General features: G+C 36.7%; 1 protein-coding gene across 1 annotated transcript in view; it reads right to left on the bottom strand.

Moving 5' to 3' along the window:
- LOC105270442 (protein CEPU-1) overlaps positions 1 to 10,158 on the bottom strand; it is a 16,375-nt gene extending 6,217 nt beyond the window's left edge. Inside the window, exons 1-5 of the mRNA XM_011311364.1 lie at positions 10,062 to 10,158; positions 3,387 to 3,594; positions 3,094 to 3,252; positions 1,578 to 1,706; positions 1,172 to 1,312 (exon numbers count right to left, since the gene is read on the bottom strand). Coding sequence (XP_011309666.1) covers positions 1,172 to 1,312; positions 1,578 to 1,706; positions 3,094 to 3,252; positions 3,387 to 3,444 — 487 coding nt within the window. The 5' untranslated portion in view covers positions 3,445 to 3,594; positions 10,062 to 10,158. The remainder of the gene's footprint in view (positions 1 to 1,171; positions 1,313 to 1,577; positions 1,707 to 3,093; positions 3,253 to 3,386; positions 3,595 to 10,061) is intronic.
- Positions 10,159 to 10,990: the final 832 nt, after the last annotated feature.

Genomic DNA, 10,990 nt, shown 5'->3' with positions numbered 1-10,990 from the left:
CATCCACCCACGCACCGGAACGTCCACCAGATCCCTCCACCCACGCACCGGAACGTCCACCAGATCCACCCACGCACCGGAACGTCCACCAGATCGATCCACCCACGCACCGGAACGTCCACCAGATCCATCCACCCACGCACCGGAACGTCCACCCAATCCACCCACGCCACCCACGCATAAAAAACTCTCTCTCCCTCTCTCTCTCTCTCTCTCTTTCTCTCTCTCTCTCTCACACACACACACGCATACATTATTCAGGAAAAATAAAAACGAAAATTACATGCAGAAAGATGTATTGGGTAAATAAAAAAAAACAGTATATTGAATATGTTTCACGGATGCTTTATTATATTATAATTACATTTATTTATGTAATATATATATTTTTGTAATATATTTAGCATTATAGAGTTATTTATAATGCTAAATATACAGACAACATGGTGAAAAAATCAAAGAAACAATATAAATATTAATTAAATTCCTTGATAATCAATTTTTTAATGATTGTCGCTATCGAGGAGTGGTCCGTTACCTAATTGACAGGAAATGGGAGAACACGAATGAGAAGTTCGTCAGAAACTTTTTAATTGATCGCAAGCTGGATGTATCGGTGCTGTAACAAAAAATAAATGATACGTTTATGACAATTATGTGATGAGTTTGAAACCGGCTGGGTGATGAGATAACATTTACTTGTCATTTTTAATTTTTTAACCTTTTTTAACTTGCTGGAATTGTCACGTTTACGTGTCAAATAATAACTCAGTTTTATTCGCCATTCGGCTGTCTAATTACTCTCCGGAAAACTAATTGCAATTAAGAGAATCACTGTTACGTATGCACCGATTTAAAGACTAACCGAATTATTATCGATTATCGAGAGATCGAATGAAATCACTCAAGGGGAATTAGAATCGTTTATCATTTTTATTTCCCGAGTTTTTAAATTATTTTATGATTGAAATTATTTTATCATACGATTTGTTATTATTATTATTGTTTAGATCTTTTCTTTTTATTTTAAAGTAATGTGTGTTTTATTATTTACTAAGTTCATAACGCGGTGGAAGATTTGAGTCGTTTAATATAAGGGATTCGAGGTTTGAAGATTTTTGATGGAACAGTGGAAATCGCGACAATAATTAAAATAAGTATGTGAACTCACCACTCGATATGATATCATCACGATTCTCCCTCGTCCAGTAATTGATAGATTTGGGAAAGGCTTCGAAGTGGCACTCAAGCGTTGCTTGCGATCCTTCCTCAGCTCCCAACAACTGATTATAAATCATAATCATCGGTGGAACTGAAAAAAAAAATCAAAGAAAACGTGAAATTGGCGATGAAAGGAGGGAACGGTCAATAAAAAAGCGTTGACGTTTGACAAAAGAAGGATATCGATCTATAAATACAAATAGTGCAGCCCTCAGCCCTTGCGGGGTCGTTACGGGGGCCACTCACATTTTTTTTTTCCACTCCTATTTCCTTCTTTTTACAACATCGTTTTGTCTCCGAGAAGGAGATGAATTGGCCTGAGATAGGCTATCATTTTAACAATTAAAGGTACTTACAGTGGACAATGAGCATTATTCTCTTGCTGACGGTGGGAGGAACGCCGTTGGAGGCGATGCACAGGTAGGCCCCCATGTGAAGACGATTTACTTTCGTTATATTGAGAAATGATCCATTAACGCTCGAAACTGAAAATAATTAGAAAATTCGGCACAAATTAAATTTATAATCTTAAAAAAAAACAACTCCCCAATTACTCAATCGAATGTCAATCTTTTTTTTTTCAAATTGAATAATTCATTTTATGAGTCCCGGGAATTGAAATTTTCTCGAAGGGTTCAATTACGAGAATAGAGGAGATCGAGTGACAAATTCAAGAGAATTTCCCCGGAGATGAGAGCCAGAAGGAAACTGGTCAGCATCTGCTGAATCAGCTGAGACTATACAGGTAATGCTCTGCATTCCTGTTTGACCATCAAATTCATTCCTTCAAGCGTAAAAACATCCAAGGACCTTGTCTGTGATTCTCTCTAAGAGAACTTGGATTGGGAAATTCTCTCAATTGTACTCTCACTATTAATAATTTTCATCAAAAAGAAATTGTCAAATTTTTTCAAGGGATCGGTATTCGAGGTACCGCCCGTGAGAAAAATAAATGCAAATAATTATATATGAGATATATATCCCCGATATTCCAGGCTCCGGTTTGTAAAGACAAAATATTCCCGGCTCTTCCCCAGGAATTACCCCAATCCATAACAATTACAATTACCTCGAGGTATCAAATCAATTGACGATGGATCACGCTACTCTGAGCATCATTAGAGCCCCTCCGAGGGTTCCTTTTGTTCATCGAGAAGCCAATTAAAGCGTTGGTTCAATGACTCGAGTGTTACAAGCAACAAGTCCTGTGTACTGAATTTACACCGAGCCTGGAGTATCGGATAGGCCTGGGGAGTTGGGCAACTTCAGGATAAGAGGGCACACTCTGGCGACCCTCCACCCTGTCCCTATTCCATTATTGACTGCATACTCAAACGAATTTCAAAAAGTACCAGTTAAATATTCGGCAATCAATTCAAGTTCCTCCAATTTTTTTTTTCCCGAAAACAGACACTAAGGGTTCATTTTTTTACACTCGAATACTGCACTAGAATATTGTTATTAAATTTCCCCGTTATATAATTCATAGTCGGGAGGATGTTATCAACTACATGGCCTGCTCGAACTAACTAACGCGAATTCCACAAAATTTCTGAGTTAGGACACACGATGAGCATTGCAAATCCCCGAATTTCACTCGGTTTGAGTGTTACAATACTGGTAACTCCTAGTGAGGTAACAATTCTCCACCGAAACCATCCACAAACTTGTTTCAACAACTCCACGGTTGAATAGTTTTGTTTCTATTCGGTTTCATGTAGTGAATATTTTTCTATTTCAGTTATTATTATGCGAATACATTATTTTTAAACGGTGCTAGTATTTTTTTATGAATAAATAATTTAAGGGGGCGGAATGGAACTATTGTTAACAGAAAATACGATAGAAAGTGGATATTGAATGGTGGCTTACCTTTTTCATCAGTGGAAAGTGCTATCTTTTCAGTGGATTCACGTTTCCAAGTGATATTGGGCGTTGGCGATCCATTTGCTGCACAGCGGAGACTTACATTGTTACCCTCTCGCACAACCATATCGGTGCTCGTTGGATAATCGAGAATGTCGGGAGGTACTGAAATATTGTAATTACTACGTAAATATTCCCACTATACTGCAAAGTTATCTCGTAATTAATCGAAACGAGATATTTGAGTAGGGAAGAGCAATTTGAAAAAATAAATGTGAGAGTATACGAGTTTTACTTACCAACAACTTTGAGACGTCCGACTTGACTCAGCATTGGGTCGGTATTAATCTGACACATGTAGTCACCCTCGTCACTCTCTTTTACATCCTTTATGTGCAAGTACCAAACCCGATGATCACTGTGTGTCACTGCTATTCTGTGGTTCTTTGTAATCACGTGAATGGCTATTGTCAGGATAGTCTGAGTGTTGACCTGTAGCCATGCGACCTAGAAATAAAGAGAGCAGAGTGAAATTATTTGAAACGTCGGCAACTTTGTGGGGTAGGCTATATTGAAATAATGTTAATTAATTGCAAACTGTCATCTCCAGAGGTTTTAGAATAATGAGAATTTAGATGCACTCGACTGATACACCCTCGTCAAGGTTTCTCTCTTCGAAGCCTTGTAGCATGCACTTTGTGATGCACATGCACGAATTAATTGTCCACCCGATGAGTCAGTGCGTTTGTTCTACACTCAAGTGAACTTTCAATTTCCCCGGGCATAATCATTCTGCGGGATGTTATCAAAGGAAATTCTTCACGTGAAACCACGTATTTACGGTTCTTGGGAGGAGCTTTAGGGTTATCATGTCGTAAATTGTTTCAACGTGATGATGAATTATACGGATTATGGGGCTGCACCGATTAATTGAAGAATTTTATTATTTTTTCTTGACGAGATACTTTGAAAAGAGTTGCCAGAGATTTCAATTTTAAAATAAAAAATACCTTCACCGTGGGAAATTGATGCAAAGTGGGTAAAAGGATGATCAAAAATCCCGGACAACACTGATGGACATCACTTTAGTTCATCAACAATTCGACGGTTTTAAAAAAATCCATGGACGTAGAATAATTATTTGAATCCATTGATTTTTAAATATTCATTTTGCGCGCTAGTATCGAGAAAAATACTATATTTGCATGCGCTCTGACAGCGCCATATCGACATGAAATAGGAGGCGCGGAAATTCAGCGGTGAAAAAAGTGACGAAAAAAATGGAAAGAATAAATGAAGCGAATGAAAAAAGTGGAAACAATGAAATATTCAAGGCGGCAATTATTGTACCATCGTTACTGGTGGCGACCGCAACCACTTGAAAATTTTGCTTGTGCAAGTGCTACGGAAAATTACTATGCACACAATGCGAGGGAGGATGTTGAGGAGAAAGATGGAGAGTAGTGCTTTCATCGATTAATAAATTCAGCCTCCAAGGATTTCACCCGTGACGTTTGGCTCGAGGGCATTTCCTCGAGACTTTCAAAATAATTGGCATAAATGAGAGTAACGGGTACACAATGGTAATGTGTAATAAAAAAATGTTTTCTAATGAAAAATGTCGCCGAGAGGTACTCGCGAGAATTATTACTTCCGTACGGAATTTTAGAGAACGACAAAAGGGGAATATTTTGTGAATTTATTGAAGAATAATTGTTGCACAAAAATTATTAATTTTCAGAGCTTACTTTTTTTTCAATCCAATTCTTTCCGGGTTTTTCAATTTTTTTCTGGTTGAGCACGAATACTCGAGGAGTGAGCGACTGTGCAAACTTCTCTCGTAATTCGAGGAGCAAAGGCGTTGTCGCCAAATGATCCTCACGAAATAGGGTGGCGACCAGAGAGGCGACTTGAGGATTAAAGATGAAATGAAAGTTGCCAAGACAAAGAGAAAACATCACTTCGTTTTTTATCTACTTTCGTCGTTTGAAGACGTCGACGAGGGGCACTGCAATAATGCACTTGAGTCAACGATGGATTTCGAGGAGAATAACCTGTTGTTCGGGGAAAAAAATTACGTGATCAATATCTGATAAAAAAATTAAGGGCCTCTCTAGAAAAGTCTGTAAGCAGTTAGTTCCCAAAATCACGTTCACTCGAGTAAAAAATTTAATGGATTTGACATTTTTTTTTTCGATTTTTTTTTTGATTGATTGGCATGGCGAATTATTTACCGAATAATTCAAAAAATTCAATCAACCGGAATATCTTACAGCCGGCTTCAATCATTTCAATCACACTAGCGAGTATCCTGGCTACAGTGAATTTTATTCGTAACACCAATCGTGCAACATGACTCACATGATTCTGTCCAACATGACGAGCATCAAGCACGTCCGTCCAAACGATCCCTTCAATCCACCCCATCCAACGAGTTTCAGGTTTGTTATATATATTTCCATACATCACCATTGATGTATTGACACCAGAGAAAAGTTGGATGTATCGGGTTTTGACATTTACCCGAAAATACCGTTATTTGCAAGATCCTTTTTTTTAAAAAAAAGCAGGTAACGTTTTGTGTCAGCTTTTTATGGCGCGGAGTAAACACAGTGAATAGATGACTAAGTTACTCAGAATTCCTCAACCCAAATCCGAAATAAAAACCAGGGATTAAAATACTGTCATGAGTGTGTGCCATTTTCATCAATAAAATTTCCCACTGTTATATTTTGAGACCTCAATAAAATGAATGACGCAATGTGGGATTAAAATTTACTGTCACCCAGTCACACCGAAAAAGTCTAAAGTTCAAATTTTTAACTCGCGTTATACCACCGCTGTTCCCAATTTTTCCTAGTATAGTTCTACCACCGGTGAAATTTCAAACCGACACCGATTAGCCAGTAATCGAATTTTTAATCATTCAATTGACAACGAGTGGCTATTATCAGACGTGAATGGACGCTATCGAGTGAAAATCAGCCTCGAGGACAAATTTCCGTGACGGCCAATTCAAATTCATTTTTCCGCGATAGCACTGCGCTATTATTTCACTGGAAACCTGCCCTCTGCATTGTAACGGTCATTATTTATTGGATAGTTCGATAATTCCCATCGATTTCTGGAAAAATTTGCAGTGAAATTTTTTTCATGATTTTTGATTCATCCGCATTGTTACAACAATTAATTGATAGCCACATAACAATAAGATTAGTAAACCCTCACAATGATTGCAAATCGCGAAGTGAATTCATTAATACGTCATTATTTTGCACAAGATGTTAGACGGTATTCAATCCCCGAAATAATCGGATTACCAGGAAACGAAGAGTTGAATAATGATTAAAAATCATCAACATTCTCCGGATTGATTGGATTTTAATTTATTTACTCGAGTGATAAACTCATGAAATTGTCCAATGACCGAAATAAATACGCACTCGTGAAATTCCCGAACGAATGGCCAATGGAAAGTAGAGGGTTAATTAATTATTTCAGGTTAATTAATGAAAGACTGGGAATGTCTGGTGAAATTTTTTATAGACAAAACTTGTGCAGTTTCTTTCGAACTGAGAGATGCTCGCAATTGTTAGGCAAATTTTCAATCTTTCTAGCTTCGATATATTTTCTTTACGTCACGGGGCTTACGTCACTCATTCTTCAATGTTATTCCACATACGAATTCTGTATTTGATATCTAAGTACCTGTTCAACCGAGATATTAGAAAACAAACCAAAGATACGTGAAGTGGAACCCAAGAAAATGCCATCCACCACCCCCTACAAAATTCAACTCGTTTTAGTCGACGATATCGTTTCTTATTCCGTCTGAGATATTGCTGCAAGAATACGGAGACGATAGGAATTCGTAATAACTTTATTTTCAGTTCTACATCCCTGGGTAAAAAAAAATTGTAATCGAAATATTTTTTCCAAATTTTCAAAAAATTACGGGAAAACTTTTCAGAATTTTTTTTTTATAAAACAAAAAAAAATTGGATAGCAAAGCAATTTTATTTTTGGGAAAGGTTTTGAAAAATTTTTCAAAAATTTAAATAGGAAAATTTTTTTTGTAATTTAGATGGCGTATTTTTTGAGAATATTGAAAAATAATACAAATAAAAAAACAATAGTATAATTGAAAGAAAAAATTATATTGGCAAAAATTCCTAGAAAATTATTTAAAAAATTTTCCGAAAAATTTTTCAAAAATGTTTTGAAAATTAGGAAAAAATATTCCGATTAGAATTTTTTTTTACCCACGTCGAGGATTAAAAAATCATATAGAAAGTAGAGAGTGTAAGAAATCACTCAAAACGAATACTGATGACATTATCTTTCAGAAATAATTTATTTTAATTGCTCCCCAAAATGAAAAAATTCAATCAAGCCTAGATTATTTTTCCACGTCGACAACTCTCCGGAGAATTAACCCCTTACGCAGTGTAGGAATAAAAATTCTGACGTCATTTTCCAATTTTCCCCGCGCCCCGAAAAAGAAAAAAAAAATGGTGAGCAATCGTTGGGAATTGCCGTTGGAAAAGCAATTACACCGATTCCTCCTTTTTCCGCCATCATCCGGCGGTTGCAAAATTAATTCCCTCCACACCCTCATTCAAACAAATTTAAAAGTGCTCGAGCAGAACATTAATTGGTAAAAACAAAGAATTTTTGAACACCTTTTTACGGTAAATCGATTGTACGAGAGTCCTCACACCGCGAGCGTCAATCGAAAAATATCGGTTAATGTCCTGTACTCTATGAGTGGATAATAGTGGATATTGTATAATCGTGAAAATCCCCAGAGGACCGTTATCTTCCACTCTCGGAACATCTGCCCGACTACTGCGTAATATGAGACCCGTATGTAAATTCCGTTTTGATTAACATCCGCGAATAGAATGGAATTCTCTATTTCAGTATATATGTCCTACCAATATCACTGGCATGATGGGACCGTGTGCCACTAACTACTTCCTTCGTACGTGGAGTAACGTATTATGCAAATATATTGTTTGCTTCAACACCTCATCGAATTACTCTTAACTAAGATTTATTTCAAATTACGAGAACAATTTGAAATCTGAGGAGATGATTCCTAAAAAAATCGTGAGACCCTCAGATTTGATAAATTTAATAAAAAATCTTGAAATTCCATAAATATTTGAAATATTTGACTGGAGAAGTTGAAAAATTGCCATCAACATAAACTAAGATCCATCAAGTCACCGATATTTTATTGCCGCTACTCGTTCGTCAGACGCTATTTCCGCGATAAAGCTATGCTAAACTTTGTTTTCCCAAGGACTCGAATGTAAAAGGATACTGCACGAGTAAGATACTCTCATCCTCCCTTTCCACCGGTTTTCTCGCCATTGTCATTTCCCCTCGCCGAAAACGAGTTACTTTTAACAACTATATACACTTTCTGAAGAAATAAACGGTAAAGTCGCTGTGTTAGCACTCGCAACTTTTCCACAAATATTTACACAGCTCTTGGATGATCCGAAATAGCTGGATTCCACCGAATCGGTGCTTTAAAAAATCAGTAGGAGTTACATTCGCAGTTGGAATATTGAATTTATCAATAAAAACACGCGCGTTTATTTTTATAGAGGAAGTGACTTTAGCGAGAAACTCGGAAGACTTTCAATTCAAGATCGCGTCATTCGACTCATGAAGAAAAATTAATCACTGATCTGAATACAGTATGACTCACCGTTACCGGAACAACTTGTCATGAAAAATCCTAACTTTCGTTTCTCAGCAGAAAATCATAATCCGCGTTATGCCATAGTTTGAGATTAAACTGGTGTACTTAAGGTAAGCTATAGCATGTCCGTTAACCCCTCAGTTTCTTGGAATACAGGGCACTTGGGTTAAAGCCCTCTGACGACAATCACCAACTCGCCCCGACAAACGCCCAAGCTATCCCCAAGCTATCCCCAACCTATCGTAACATCTGATATGAAAGCCAGGACCATGAAAAGGTGCATCCTAAGCGCTATGGTTTTGAATTCTCTTCGTTCCAACACTGGATTATATGTCCCCAGTGAAATTACTCAGGATTCCTACGAGTCATCGTACACTTTAACATGTTTTAATTCAAAACTACCGCACTTATTCTGACCCACGTTACCATTTTTTCTTCGCTCAATTACATTTTTTCAAGTGCTACACTTTTTTTATGGTTACAATCTCGCGTGTCACGGGTTAACGTGACACACTGTTAAACACATAAAATTTATCGCTACTATTTTTATACGGTATATAGGGCGCAAAAAAAAAAAATTGAGTACTGACTGGTGTGAATTTATTTGAGATTTCATCTTCATGACCATCTAAAGGAGGTCGTGAAATTATTTGTGAATCGATGTAATTGAACTGAGACTTGCATCTTCAAATATTATTTTATAGAGATTTGAATTTTCAACTGGAAAACTTCTCGAAAGTTCGTCGATACGGCAGAAATGAAATCTGGTTTACCCCGGGGGGGTTATTTTATCAAAGAGCTCCTATTTTCAATAACAAGGAAAATGAAAAAGTGTTTTCTTTTCTCTAAAAAATGGGAAAACTCCCTTTGAGAGTGCGATTTATAATTCAAAAGAAATGGAGTCCATTACAAACGTTTTATGGAGGTTTTAAGGAGCTCTGCGAATGTTGCGAGATAACAAGGCACTATCCACGATAAATAAAACCGAATGGGACGAACCCGAGAGAGAGGAGTTGGTGATCTCGCGTTATAGGAATTGCTTGAGCAAATTGAAAATCTACGATTCACTTTGATAATGAACACTCCCACTGAAATAGTGATTAAGATGTTCGGAAATTTGGCAAATTAGTTCCGAAAACTGAGTCACCCATTGGTTAATTTTCCAATTTTCCAATTTGCAAGATTGAGAGGACAGTTGCATTGGAAATTTCAAGAGATATGGTACTCTCAAAAAAGAAATCGATATGATTGATCTTACCTTGTAGTTTGAGAGGTGCTCCACCACACATTCAAGAACAGCATCTCTTCCCACTGGGGCCGTTACGTTTGCGATGGCTCGAACAAATGTTGGTCCTTCTGAAACAAAATTGCATTTACCTGATAATTTTTTAACTAATACTGTTTGATAAATCTTTAAATATTTTTATTATTATTATTTTTATTGCCAGTGCAATTGATGTTCCTCATAAAATAGGGTGAACATATTAAAATGATATTGAAATATTTGTTTCAAAGAAAAATCCTTCAAACAACAGTCTTATCACCAAAAACCCCGAAAGAAAAACTTTTAAATGTCAAATTAAATGAGTGACTCGGTTAAAAAAAAAATTGTAATCGGAATATTTTTTTCAAATTTTCAAAAAATTTTTCAAAAATTTGAATAGAATTTTTTTTTTTATTTAGATGACGTATTTTTTGAGAATATTGAAAAATAAAAAAAAGTAAGAAAACAACAGTATAATTAAAAAAAAAATTATATTCGCCAAAATTTCTAGAAAATGATAAAAAAAATATTCCGATTACCCTTTTTTTTTTCACCCGGAGAATCACAAGAGTTCTTTGACGCGGTGTAATCATCAACCACCGGATTTGCATAATTTAATTATTTGATCGTTCGGATTAAGCCAAAATGTCTAGAAGTGTACCGTTCACTTGGCAGTGGTGCACGGGTTAGTAATCGAAGTCGGTAATCCACGATCTGCTCGGGAAACTCCTCGACTCACTCAACATGTAATTGGGATCAGTGCTTATCTGTGGTGCACACCCTCCAGAGACATACTCTTTCATCCCCCCTGAATCCTCACTCCAGTAACAATGTCCTCCTCAACACCATGTGCACACCATTACGATTGAAGTCTTCCAGAGAAGATCCGCTTGTTCAATTCTTCATCAGCCTCTCTATTCCGA

The sequence above is a fragment of the Fopius arisanus genome, unplaced genomic scaffold, assembly GCF_000806365.1.
Source record: "Fopius arisanus strain USDA-PBARC FA_bdor unplaced genomic scaffold, ASM80636v1 scaffold00088, whole genome shotgun sequence".
NCBI lineage: Eukaryota > Metazoa > Arthropoda > Insecta > Hymenoptera > Braconidae > Fopius > Fopius arisanus.
This window is presented reverse-complemented; position numbering and strand designations above follow the sequence as displayed.